We start from the raw sequence: 14,632 nt of genomic DNA, 5'->3' as shown, positions 1-14,632 counted from the left end.
ACAACTAAAATATACGTGACTTTTTCAATTGTTTTTAAAGAACTTAAATAGCAACTAATGAATTTGCTGCTATACTCAAAATCGTCTACGCTTAAGGTGAGAATCTTTGCCAACAGAAAGGCGTTGCTCTAAATCACGAATGGTGTTACGAAGACCTGCAATCTCTTTGTTTTTTTCATCTTGAAGATGTTGAAGCTTCTAAATGAAGCAGAAAAAGTGTGTTATTGCAATTCAGAAATAATGAGGTCAAGTAAAAATACCAACAAAACAACAATAAAAATATACTCTGGTTAAGCTTGTTTTTAAAAATATACCTTTGAAAGATCTATAATTTCAGCTTTGTGTTACTTATTGTGGGAGAGGGGTAAAGCTGGTATAAGGATACAAAAAACACCGTGAAATATGTTGTTAATAAATATTAGATAATTTTTTTTGACAGGCAGAGTGGATAGTGAGAGAGACAGAGAGAAAGGTCTTCATTTTGCCGTTGGTTCACCCTCCAGTGACCGCCATGGCTGGTGTGCTGCGGCCGGCCCACTGCGCTGATCCGAAGGCAGGAGCCAGGTGTTTCTCCTGGTCTCCCATGGGGTGCAGGGCCCAAGCACTTGGGCCATCCTCCACTGCACTCCGGGGCCACAGCAGAGAGCTGGCCTGGAAGAGGGGCAACCGGGACAGAATCCGGTGCCCCGACCAGGACTAGAACCCGGTGTGCCGGCACCGCTAGGTGGAGGATTAGCCTATTGAGCCGCGGCGCCAGCCTAGATAATTTTTTATAGAAACATATTAAGAAAATTATTTTCTTAAGCAACAGTCATGGAAGAAAACTCACATACCCTTCTGTAGATACTCTGTGGCAAAACAGTAGCATCTGGATATGATTTTGATTTAGTCTGAACTTTTGCTAGTTTGGCATTGAACTGAAACAAGTTTAAAAAAGTTATTAAGAACATTCTAGTAAAACAATTAGAAACAAGCATGTCCATAAAATAAATATAATTCATGATATCCAACATATAATCTGTAATTTACATACATTGTCTATACAACATTATGAAAAAATATTTCATTAAGAAACAATTTTAAAAAGCAAAAAATATTCCAACAAATTTGACTCTGTTGGATATTAAAATTATCTGGGGAACTTTTTAAAAAAGTACCAAGTGCTTGGGCACCACTTCAGATTCTAGGGTACGGCTAGCACCATCTTTTACCTAAAACATCAGATGACCCCATCAGCCTGCCAGGGTTGAGAATCTAGTTTAGCTTAAAGATGAATAAAAATATTTTTACATTATCTTCAGCATACTTCTGCAAAGAAAATACAGTTCCATTAACAATTATTGGAAAAAAATTCATATATACTTTTGTAGAAACATTGAGACTTAGTGATAGAGTTGGATATGATTTTGTTGATTTAGTTTAAATTCTTGCTGGTTCAAATTTAGCTGAATCAGTATTAAAATTTCTGAATTTCTTCTAAAATTTCTTTTGTGCAGCATTTTATTATACTTCTCTTTAGATTTGTTTTATTGAGTCTCTTTGATAAACAATAACAACAAACTCTCAGTGACACTGTGTTTTGGTTTGGGGCGAGAAATGTGTAGTTATGATGAAGACAACCAACAGAATTTTGAATACCAATCAAATAACAGGCTTGGGATAGTCTAGTGACAGAGACCAGATGGCAAAGAAAATACAAATTCCCAGCTAGTGGATTGGAAATTGGTGGTAGATCAGAAATAAGACCTATCATATTTCAGCCTTGTCAGTAGTTTGTGGGTATACTTGGTCAGAAGTAAGCAACAGTAGCAGTAACAGCAAAGAGCCTCTAAAGCTAACATAAATTTCCTTTCTACCTAATGATTACACATGGTTTCTCACCAAACACTCCAGAGGTATCAGAGTTTTGAGAAAATGAATAGTAAGTAACTAACTTAAGACTCGCAAATTTATACAACAGAAATTAAGGTGGGAGTTTAAGTTTGGGGAAACAATGCGAAGAAGTATGGAAAGGAAGATGGGTAGAATATAGAAAAAAATTTAAGGACAGTTTTCTTGTCAAAATATCAATATCTCTGAGAGTCTGACGTCAACTGAAATAACTAAAAATGCTTTAGAGCAGAGTGGAGTTTTGGCCTGCAAGATACCTTATTTGAAGTTCCTTTAAGATACCCTATTCAAAATTCTTTTAAAATGTTATTTTAGGAATCTGGTGTGCTTGCCTCTACAATTTTTTATGATGATTTATTTATTTACTTGAAAGGCAAAGTTACAGAGAAAGAAGTAGAGACAGACAGACACAGAGAGTGAGAGAGATCTTCCATCTATTGGTTCACTCCCCAAAGGGCTGCAATGGCCGGGGTTGGGCCAGGCTGAAGCCAGGATCCAGGAGCTTCTTCTGGATTTCCATATGGGTGCAGGGTCTCAAGGATTTGTGCCATCCTCTGTTACTTTCCCAGGCATATTAGTAGGAAGTTGGATTAGAAGTGGAGCACCTGGGACTTGAACTTGTGCCTATATGGCATGCTTGTGGCACTGCAGGCCATGGCTTTAACCTGCTGTGCCTCAGTGTTGGCTCCTACAATATATATATATTTTCCCCTAGGAATTTATTAGGGAGAAATTTGTCTTTTTTATCCCAAACAAAACAGGAGGAATTTCTAGTTGGCTTTCCAAGTTTCTACAATTTCTCCTGGAATGGTAGTCTTAAGAAGCCTGCAGGGAATGGCTGTAAGAAGCAGGTAACCCCTCAGTTATCTGTCCCCTTGTCCAGAAGCAGCAACATCGCTGGAAAGCAAGACCTTTTGAGCAAGTGAAGAGTCCCACCTTCAGGTTAAGTGCTGAAAGGCAGCGTAGCTGGTGGATGGTGCTTGAGCATGGTATTTGATAGAGAATGAGCTTGTGTAAAGAACTGTTTCTAGTCCTGAAATGTGTCTAATTGTGATAAAAATACTTGAAGTATGTTTTATAATAAGGAATGATTCCTTAAGTTTAGCAGATTCTTAAACACCTACCTCCAGGTGTAGTTTGATTATTTCATTTTGTTTTCTCTTTTCTTGAGTTTCTAATTTTACTTTTAACTCTGAAATTTCCATCTCCTTTTTCTTTATTAGTTCATTGTACTTTTCTTCATTTAATTCAACTAAATAAAACAAAAATAGAATTCAGTTAACATTTTACAAATATTATACACCTGTAGTTTTAGTATTTTAAAATTTACAAGAAAGTAAATTTTTAAAATAAAATATATTTTAGAATTTATTTATGGTTAGGGTAGCTTTTATGTATTTTTGACAATACTCTGAATAATGGTTGAAACACAGTGGTCACTTACCAAGTACTTTTGTATGAATTAACTAGATTTTACTCTAAAATAGCCAAGACCTAGAAAATAAGAAGATTAAGTGTTTTAAGAGTGACACAAGCCTGGGTTTCTAGGCACACAGGGCCTTGACTACTATTAACACCAGAGTAAAATAATGCTCCTGTTGTACACTTTTATGTCATCAGACCTCTCTCATATCCATGTCATATTTTTATGCTTCATCCAATTTTCTCTAATCTTCTTTATTTCTGTTAAAGACATCATGCCATATAGGATGGGAGGACAAGGACATCTTTGATTTTTAAAGAGAAGAGTCAATTAGTCCACAAATCCCATGCACAACTATTCTACTACTTACTTAGTTTCAGGCCTCATTTTTCCTCACTTGGACTCTATGGCCAGTCTCTATCACCAGTCTGTACTCTGTCCCACTATTGCCAGGTCATTATTCCTAAATCATGCTTCTAAATATGGTCATCACTTTTTCAAAAACCTTTAGTCACTTCTTAATTCTTTAGTCTTACAACTAAAGAAGTCACAGAATCTAGCCCTAGTCATAGTGTCTGGCATTTATTTGTTGAATCTTTTTGCAACAAAAAGATAGGAAATGAATTTGCATGGTATGTTCCTCTTCATCTTTTGCTTTAAGTATTTCATTATCTTTATATTTTAGGGATGTCTTCTGAAAGCAGCATATTAGAAGATTTTAATTTTTTATCAAATATGACAATGTTTGTCTTTTAATTGGAACATGTAATCAAGTTTTATCTAATGCATTTACTGATTTGTTTTGGTTTATATCTACAAGATTATTATTTTTTGCTGGCTTTGTGTCATGTTCCTTTCTCATTTGCTTTCCTTTGGATTGAATATTACCATTCCTCATTTTTCTCTCCTTATGCCCTGTTTATCCTTAGTTTGACATATGTTATTTTCCTCTTCCTTTAGTGTTTATCCTAGTGATCATGAATATTTAATTTATTAGAATCTGATAAACTTAGTAATTTTATGACTGTTACAGACATTATAAAAATCTTCAGTGCTTTAACACTGTTTACTACTCCTCTATCATTGGTGTTTTTGTACAATCTTAACCAAATTAGAAATATGTTTCTCTCAGCATTCCCTTGATATTCAAAAGATGTGGGATGTAAAGTAAAGTAGACACTAATTTTTTCTGAAGGTCAGTGTAGGATGCCAGGCCATGCTGCAGTTGACAAATGGTGTTGCTGATCTTCTGGTTTGCCAAATTAGCAGCTATTAGCTTCTAAAGGTCAATGTACAGCTCCAGGCAATACTGCAATTCATGTAAGTTGTCACTGGTCACTGGATTCCCTTACTACTATGAAGAAGCATTCCATTTCAAAGCTTCTAAAACTCTAACCAAATTTCATCTTCTATGAGTCTTAGGATATAAGTACTTGAAGCCCCATGGGAAAGGGTATTAATTATCTCTTCCTGTCAGTTGCCATATCACCAAAGTTGATAGAGGTTCAAGAAAGATGAAGGTTCCAGACTGTCCTTTCTCTTTTCCATTTCATTTCTAGTTTTTCTTTCTCAATGTAAATCTTTTTGACTACAGCAACTTCAAGCCTTCACTACATGAAGAAACAACTGTCTTTCACAGATGTCACTATCATTATCTAAGTCTCATATGATCTTTACATTTTTTCCTTTTTAAATTTATTTTTAAAGGAATTTTTGTTAGTACATTAGATTCTCAGGGTCAAATCAAATGATTGGTAATTACCACAACACAATTCTCATCAATTTTCATGTAATACAAACAGAATAGATTTAATGTAGTTCATAGATACAATTCTTATTTTTTTAAGATTTATTTATTTTTCTGAAAGGCAGAGATACAGAGACAGAGGCAGAGATAGGGAGAGAGGTCCTCCATACGCTGGCTCACTCTCCAGATTGCTGCAATGGCTAGAGCTGCGCCAATCCAAGACAGGAGTCAGGAGCTTCTTCCGGTCTCTTATGTGGGTGGAGGGGCCCAAGGACTTGGGCTATCTTCTGCCACTTTCCCAGGCCATAGCAGAGAGTTGGATCAGAAGTGGAGCAGCCAGACTCAAACTGGTGCTCATATGGGATGTCAACACTGCAGGTGGTGGCTTTCACCTGCCATGCCACAGCGCCAACCCCTATAGATACAATTCTAAGGATATCATGACACTTTCATTTCTGCCTCCCTCCCTCTCTACTTATCCCTTTCTTTCATTTCCTTATTTCTTTCTGTCTTCCCTCCCTCCCTCCTGCCCTCCCTCGTTCCTTCCTTCCTTCTCATCCTCCTTCTTCTCATCCTCCCTACCTCCCTCACACCCTCCCTTCCTTTCTTCTTTTTTGAGACAACATATTATTAATTTATATTATAGTCAAAGGCTTAATGTGTCACTAAATAAAGAGTTCAACAAGTGAAAAGTAAAAAGACCATAGGTCACTGGGAATATAGCCAAATACTGTAACAGTAGTCAAATGAAAAATGTACATTTGACTCATATACAGTAAATTTTAAAATAATCACAGATTATTAAAACTATAGTAGTATATCATTAGTTTGACAAAGATACAAAAAAAAGTGATAAAACTGTGTTTGTAGCAATACTGACACACACAGACATTTCTTTTTCTTTTTTAAGTTTAGCTCCCACATATAAGGGAAAGAACATGGGGCATTTGAATTTGTTTTTCTGTGTCTGGACTATTTTACTCAGTGATGCCCCCCAGCTACATCCATTTTGATGCAACTGGTAGAATTTCATTTTTATAACTCAGTAATATTCCATTTTCTTTATCCATTCATCTGATGATGTTTAACAACTTGGTTGATTCCAGGTATTGGCTATTGTGAACAGTGCTGCTGCAAACATGGTGGTGCAAGTATCTCTTCGATACAATGTGTTCATGTCTTTTGGGTATATACCCAGTTACTGAGATTGCTGGATCATATGGTAAATATATTTCTAGTTTTTAAAGAAATCTCCATCCTCTTTTCCACTGTGGCTGCACTAATTTACATTCCCATCACATTATTGAAAGCATTTGTTACTCTCTGTCTTTTGGATTTTAGCCATTCTGACAGAAGTGAGGTAAAATCTTACTGTGCTTTGGATCTGCATTTCCCTGATGGGTAGTGATGTTGAGCATTTTTTCATGTTTGTTGGCCATTTGTATTTCTTCTTCTTTAAGATTTATTTATTTGAAAAGTAGAGTTGGAGAGAGAGAGAGAGAGAGAGAGAGAGAGAGAATCTTCCATCCTTGAGTTTACTACCAGGTGGCTGCAATGACCAGAGCTAGACCGGCCCAAGTCAGGAACCAGGAGCTTCTTCTGCATCTCCTACTTGGGTGCAGGTCCCCAGGCACCTGGGTCACCCTCTGCTGTTTTCCCAGGAGCAAAAGCAGTGAGCTAGATCAGAAGTGGAGCAGTCAGGAATCGAACCACTGCTCATATGGGATGCCAGTGTTGCAGGTTCAGCTTTACCCACCATGTCACAATGCTGTCCCTGTATTTAATCTTTTGAGAAGTGTCTTATTGAGGTCTGTTGCCCATATCTTAACTGGATTTTGTTGTTGTTGAGTTTTTTTTTTTAAATTGCTGATACATTCTGGATATTATAATCCTTTGTTAAATAGGTAGCACAAATGTTTTCCCCCATTCTGTTGGATGTCTCTTCATTCTATTGATTGCTTCCTTTGCTGTTCGGAAGCTTCAGAGTTTTGTATAATCTCCTTTGTCTAGTTTTGCTTTTGTTGCTGGTGCTTTGGAGGTCTTGTCCAAGAAGTTGTCCCTCATCTCAGTGTCTTGGAGTGTTTTGCTTAAATTTTCTTCTAGCAATTTCTTAGTCTCAGGTCTTAAATTTAGGTCTTTGATCCCTCTTGATTTGACTTTTGTATATGGTGAGAAGTATAGATCTAATTTCATTCTTTTACACATATACATCCAGTTTCTTCAGCACCACTTGTTGAAGAGATTATTCTTATTCCAATGTATGGTCTGAGCAGTTTTGTCAAAAATTAATTGGCTGTAAGTGCTTGGATTAATTTCTGGGCTTCCTGTTCTGTTCAATTGATTTATATAGGGCTTTTTTTCTTTGACAGTACCATGCTCTTTAAATTACTATAGGTTTTTAGTATGCTTTGAAGTCAGGTATTGCGGTGTGTTCAGCTTGATTTTTCTTGCTCAGGATTGCCTTGGCTATTCTGGGTCTTTTGTGATTCCATATGAATTTTAGAATTGCTTTTTCTAATATAGTAAAGAATGTCATTGGTATTTTGTTAGGGATTGCTTTGAATCTGTAGATTGCTTCAGATATTTCAGACACTTTAATGATATTGATTCTTCCTATCCATAAGAAAGAAAAATCTTTCCCTTTTTTTGTGTGTGTGTGTCCCAGATAACTTCTTTCATCAGTAATAATTTTCATTGTAGAAATATTTTACTTCTTTGGTTAAATTTATTCCTAAATAGTTGCTGTTGTTGTTGTGGCTATCATGAATGGGATTTCTCTTTCAGTGAGTTCATTACTGAAGTATAAAAACACTACTGTTTTTTGTGTGTTTACTTTGTAATCTGTAGCTTTACTGAACTGGTTTATCAATTCTAACAGCTTTTTGGTGGAGTGTTTAGGTTTTTCTATGTACAATATCATGTAGACTGCAAGCATGGATAATTTAATTTTCTCTTTTTCAACTTTGGTGCCCTTGTCTTGCTCCAGATCTGAGGGGAAATGCTTTCAGCTTTTCCCCATTCAGTATGATATTATGATATTGGGTGTTGGTTTGTCATACATATACAGCCTTTATAATTTTGAGATCTGTTACTTCTATCTCTAATTTGTGGAGGGTTTTTATCATGAAGGGGTGTTGAATCTTATCAAATTATTTCTCTGCATTTGTTTTGATGACCACATGGTTGTTGTCCTTCATTCTATTTATGTGATTTATGGTGTTAATTCACAAATGTTGAATCGCCCTCACAATCCAGTTGATCATAATTAATGATCTTTTTTGATGTGGTTTTGGATTTGATTTCCTAATGTTTTGTTGAGAATCTTTGCATCCATGTTCATTAAGGATATAGATCTATAGATTTTGTGTCTTGTCTTTGTCCAGTGTTGGATAAAGTGATGCTGGTCTCATAAAAAGAGTTTGGCAGAGTACCATATCACTCAATATTTTGCAATAGTTTGAGAAGTATTAGAGTTGCTTTGTCTTTGAATGTTTTGTAGAACTGTAGTAAAGCCATCAGGTCCTGGAGTTTTCCTTGATGGAAAACTTGATTACTGCTTCAATCTTGTCACTTGTTATGGTCTGTTTATCTTGTCTATATCTTATTGATTTAATCATGGTAGGTTATATGTATGCAGGAACTTATCCATTTCTTTGAGTTTTACCAGTTTATTAGCATATAGTTCTTCATAGTAATTTCTTATGATACTCTATATTTCAGTGGTGTCAGTTGTAATGTCTTCTTTTCTTTTTTTAAAGATTTATTTACTCATTTGAAAGGCAGAGTTACAGAGAGGCAGAGAGGAGGAGGGAGGAAGGGAGTGAGGGACAGAGGTAGGGAGTAGGGGGGTAGAGAGAGTGAGAAAGAGAGAGAGAAAGAGAGAGAGAGAGAGAGAGGTCTCTCCAACTGGCTGCAATGACTGGAGCTGGGCTGATCCAAAAACAGAAGTCAGGAACTTCTTCTGGGTCTTCAGTATGGCTGCAGGGGCCCAAAGGCCTGGCTATCTTCTACATTCCTAGGCCTCAGCAGAGAGCTGGACTGGAAGTGGAGCAGCTGGGACTCGAACTACTGTCCATATGGGATGCCAACACTGTAGGTGGTGGCCCCACCCGCTGAGCCACAGGAACAGCCCCATAATGTCTCTTTTCATCTCTAATTTTATTTGAGTTTTCTCTCTTTTTTCCTTTGTTAGTCTGGCTAGAGGCTTATCTATTTTATTTATCTTTTTTTTTTTTAAATAAACCCAGCCTTTTATTTTGTTGCTCTTTTGTTTATCAACTTCAATTTCATTTGTTTCTATGCTGATCTTTACTATTTCTCACCTCTTGCTGATTTTGGGTTTGGTTTGTTTTTGTTTTTTAAGTCATCAAGATGCATCATTAGATTTTTGAGACATTTTTAATGTAAGTACTTAAAGCTATAAACTTCCATCTTAATACTGATTTTGCTGTATCTCACAGGTTTTCAGATTTTTTGTTTTCATTTTCATTTTATTTCAGGAAAGATTTTAATTTCCTTTTTAATTTCTTCAATGACCCATTGATCATTCAGTAGTATGTTGTTTAATTCTTAAGTATTTATGAGTGTTCTATTGTTACTCTTATTGTTGATTTCTATTTTTATTCCTCTATGGTCTGAGAAAATACATGTTATGATTTCAATCTTTTTAAATTTACTGAGACTTGACTTGTGAACCAATATACGGTCTAGAAAATGTTTCATGTGCTGATGAGAAGGTGTATTCTGTAAGCAGTTGGGTGAAATGGCCCACATTAATGTCTGTTAGGTTCATTTTTTCCAGAGTGTGTTTCAACTCTGATGTATCTTTATAGATTTTCTGTCTGGATGATCTGTCCATTGATGAGAGTAGGGTATTGAAGGCACCCAATATCATTGTATTGTAATCTATCTCTCCCTTTAGGTGTAATAGTATTTGCTGTATATACCTGGATGGTCTTATGTTGGGTACATATATATTTATGATTGTTGTGTCTTCTTGATGAATCAAACCTTTTATCAAAATGTAATGTCTCTCTTTATCTCTTTTTATAGTTTTTTATTTAAAGTCTGTTTTACCTGGTAACAGGATAGCTATTCCTGCTTGTTTTTGGTTTCCAGTTGCCTGGTTTATCTTTTTCTAGCCTTTCACTTTCAGACTGTGTATATCTTTGTTTGTAAAGTGAGTTTCTTAAAGGAAGCATATATATATGTATATTATATATATATTATATATGTATTTAATAATTTCAGTCAACCTAAGTCTTTTGGCTGGGGAACTGAATTATTTACATTCATGATTAGTATTGATAGATAAGCACTTACATCTGCATTTTGTTGATTGGATACTGATTGTACCTGCTCTGTTAATGAATTTGTTGGTATCATGTGCTTTAATGATGTTTACTTCTAATGCAAGACCCCTTCACGATTTCCTGTAAGGTTGGTCTGGTGATGGGGCTTCTCTAAGAGTTTTTTTTAAATTACCTTTTGTTTACTTGTTTGTAAGGTAGAGTTGCAGACGGAGGGAGAGACAGAGAGAAAGGTCTTCCATCTGCTGGTTTACTCCCCAAATGGCCACAAAGGTCACAGCTTAGACAATCCAAAATTAGGACTCAGGAGCTTCTTCTGGGTCTTCCACGAGAGTGCAGAGTCCCAAGCTTTTGGGCTATGTTCCACTGCTTTCCTAGGCCATAAGCAGAGAGCTGTTGGGACATGAACTGGTACCCAGATGGGATGCTGGGGTACTGCAGGGGGAGGCTTAGCCTACTATGCCACAGCACCAGCCTCTCAGCTCTTTTCTTATCTGGAAAATATTTTATTTCTCCTTCACTTTTAAAGGATACCTTCATTGGATATACCATCCTCCATTTGTAATTTTTTTTTCCTTTTAAGACTTTCAATATATCATTCTATTGTCATGGTCTGTAGCATTTCTGCTGAGAAGTCTGTTGTTAATCCAGTTGGTTTTCCTTTATATGCAACTTAATGCCTTTTTCTTATTGTTTTTAGGATTCTCTCCTTATCCTTAACTCTTGGAAATTTGTCTACAATATGCCTTAGAGAAGATCTTTTTTGGCTGAATCCCTTTGGGGTCCTTAAGCTTCCTGTATCTGATGTCCATGTCTCTTTCAAGACCTGGGAAATTTTCAACTATTATTTCACTTAGCAGGTTCTCAATATCATTTTCCTTCTCTTTTGTTTCAGCATCATTATGGTATGGATATTGGATTGCTTAATGACATCAAATTTTTCACACAGACTTTCTTCATTCTTTCAAAAATCTTTTCTCTTCATTTTTGTCTGATTTTGTTATTTCAAAGGTCTTGGCCTCCTGCTCAAAAATTCTTTCCTCTTCTGATGCTAGAGCTCTCAATCATATTTTTTATTTCATTGATTGAAGATTTCATCTCCAAAATTTCTATTTAGTTCTTTTCAATGATTTTTATCTCCTTCGTGAGTTTTTCATTCACATCACTTTTTTTATGTACAGAACTATACAGCTTTACAGTTACAAACTTCATACAGTTCATAATTACAACTTTTAAGAACATGGTGATTCTTCCTACCATGCCCATCATCCCACCCACACTCCCATACCTCTTCCTCCTCCCTCACTTATTCCTACTTTTTTTTACTAAGATCTATTTTCAATTAAATTTATACACATATGATTAACTCTATGTTAAGCAAAGAGTTAAACAAATAGAATGAAAACAACAACAACAACTGTTACTCAACAGTCAAGACAAGGGCTGTTCAAAACATTGCTTCTCAAAGTGTCAATTACACAACTACAGATTGCCTTTTAGTTGCTCTGCTAGTTATCACAGGTCAGAAAGAACATGTGATATTTATCCCTTTAGGACTGGCTTATTTCACTCAGTATGATGTTTTCCAATTTCATCCATTTTGTTGCAAATGACAAGATTCCTTTTTTTTAACTGCTGTGTAGTATTCCATGGTGTATGTGTCCCATAATTTCTTTATCCAGTCTTTAGTTGATGAACATTTGGGTTGATACCATGTCTTAGCTATTGTGAATTGAGCAGCAATAAAAAGGTACAGATAACTCTTTCATATGTTGATTTCATTTCCCTTGGGTAAATTCCCAGAAGTGGGATGGTGGGTCATATGGTAGATCTATATTCAGATTTCTCAAGTTTCTACATACTGTCTTCCATAGTGTCTTTACCAGTTTACATTCCCACCAACAGTGGATTAGGGTACCTTTTTCCCCACATCCTTGCCAGCATTTGTTGTTTGTTGGTTTCTGCATGAAAGTCATTCTAATGCAGATAGGGTGAAACCTCACTGTGGTTTTAATTTGCATTTCCCTGATGGCTAGTGATACTGAGCATTTTTCATGTGTTTGTTGACTATTTGGATTTCTTCTTTTGAAAAATGTCATTTAAGTCCTTTGCCCATTTCTAAAATGGGTTGTTTTGTTGTTGTTGAGTTTCTTGAACTCTTTCTATATTCTGGATATTTATCTTAAATCAGTTGTATAGATTGCAAATAATTTCTCCCATTAAATTGGTTACTTCTTAACTTTGCTAAGTGTTTCTTTTGCAGTGCAGAAAATTATCAATTTGATGTAATCCCATTTGTCAATTTTGGCTTTGATTGCCTGTGCCCCTGGGGACTTTTCCAAGAACTCTTTGCCTATGCCAATGTCTTCCAGCGTTTCCCCAATGTTCTCTAATAATTTGATGGTATTGGGTTGTAGATTTAGGTATTTAATTCATTTTGAGTGGATTTTTGCGTAAGGTAGGAGTCCTGCTTCATAATACTGCATGTGGAGATCAAATTTTCCCAGCACCTTTTGTTGAATAGACTGTCATTGCTCTAGGGATTGATTTTAGCTCCTTTGTCAAAGGTAAGTTTGTTGTTAATGCATGGATTGTTTTCTGGCATTTATATTCTGTTCCTTTGGTCTACCCTTCTGTTTCTGTACCAGTACCAGGCTATTTTGATTATAACTGCCCTGTAGTATTTCTTGAAATCTGGTATTGTGATGCCTCCAGCTTTTTGTTGTATAAAATTGCTTTAGCTATTTGAGGTCTCCTATATTTCCATATGAACTTTAGCATTATTTTTTCTAGATCTGAGAAGAATGTCCTTGGAATCTCAATTAGTATCACATTGAATCTGTAAACTGCTTTTGAAAGCATGGAAATTTTGATGATATTGATTCCTCCAGTCCACAAACATGGAAGATTTTTCCATTTTTTTGTATCTTCTATTTCTTTCTTTAATGCTTCATAATTCTCATTGTAGAGATCTTTGACATCCTTGGTTAAATTTATTCCAAAGTATTTGATCTTTTTTGTTAGCTATTGTGAATGGGATTGATCTTAGAAGTCCTTTCTCAGCCGTGTCATTGTCTGTGTACATTAAGGCTGTTGATTTTTGTGTGTTGATTTTATATCCTGGTACTTTACCAAACTCTTCTATGAGTTCCAATAGACTTTTAGTGAAGTCTTTTGGATCCCATATATATAGAATGAAGTCATCTTCAAATAGGGATAGTTTGATTTCCTCCTTCCCAGTTGTATCCTTTTCATTTCTTTTTCTTGTCTAATGGCTCTGGCTAAAATTTCCAGGACAATATTGAATAGCAATGTTGAGAGTGGAAATTCTTATCCGATTCCAGATCTCAGTGGGAATGCTTCCGACATTTACCCATTCAATAGGATGCTGGGCATGGATTTTTCATAAATTGTGTTGATTATTTTGAAAATGTACCTTCTATACCCAATTTGCTTAGAGTTTTCATAGAGAAATGGTATTGTATTTTATCAACTGCTTTCTTTGCATCTATTGAGATAATCATATGGTTTTTGTTTCAATTTGTTATTGTGATGTGTTACATTGATTGATTTGTGAATGTTGAATCATGCCTGCATACCAAGGATAAATCCCACATGGTCCTGGTGAATGATCTTCCTGGTGTGTTTTTGGATTCAATTGGCGACTATTCTGTTGAGGAGTTTTATATCTGTATTCATCAGGAAAATTGGTCTGTAGTTGTCTTTCTCTATTGTATCTTTTTCAGGTTTAGGAATTAAAGTGATGATTGCATCATAAAAGAATTTGGGATGATCCCCTTCCTTTCAATTGTTTTGAATAGCTTGGGAAGAATTGGTGTTAGTTCTTTAAATGTCTGGTAGAATTCAGGATGAAGCTATCCGGTTCTTGGCTTCTCTTTGTTGCAAGGGACTTTATTACTGATTCAGTTTCTCTGTTGCTTATGGGTCTGCTTAGGTTTTCTATGTCTTCATGACTCAATTTAGGTAGGTTGTATGTTCCAATAATCTTTCAATTTCTTCTAGATTTCCTGGTTTGTTGGCTCTTTGTAGTACTTTCTGATGACTCTTAATTTCTGTGATGTCTATTGTTACATTTCCTTTTTTCATCTCTAATTTTATTAGTTTGTGTATGCTCCCTCCTATTTTTGGTTAGTTGGCCAATCGTGTGTCAATTTTGTTTATTTTCATCGACCTGTCTTTTCATTTTCTTCACAGCATTAAAGAACAAAAATCAATAATTTTGTGGTAATAAGAATGGGAAAA

General features: G+C 35.7%; 1 protein-coding gene across 2 annotated transcripts in view; it reads right to left on the bottom strand.

The window, feature by feature from the left end:
• Window positions 1–58: 58 nt before the first annotated feature.
• The window catches only part of CCDC152 (coiled-coil domain containing 152), a 53,911-nt gene continuing 39,337 nt past the window's right edge, over window positions 59–14,632 (bottom strand). Inside the window, exons 7-9 of one of the 2 annotated variants that reach the window (XM_051853508.3) lie at window positions 3,015–3,142; window positions 834–917; window positions 59–198 (exon numbers count right to left, since the gene is read on the bottom strand). In XM_051853508.3, the coding sequence (XP_051709468.1) occupies window positions 76–198; window positions 834–917; window positions 3,015–3,142 (335 nt within the window). In that variant the 3' untranslated portion in view covers window positions 59–75. Of the gene's footprint in view, window positions 199–607; window positions 918–3,014; window positions 3,143–14,632 lie in introns of those variants that run through there. The other variant, XM_051853510.3, reaches the window with a different exon arrangement.

The sequence above is a fragment of the Oryctolagus cuniculus genome, chromosome 14, assembly GCF_051225735.1.
Source record: "Oryctolagus cuniculus isolate XC-2025 breed Fujian yellow rabbit chromosome 14, ASM5122573v1, whole genome shotgun sequence".
NCBI lineage: Eukaryota > Metazoa > Chordata > Mammalia > Lagomorpha > Leporidae > Oryctolagus > Oryctolagus cuniculus.
This window is presented reverse-complemented; position numbering and strand designations above follow the sequence as displayed.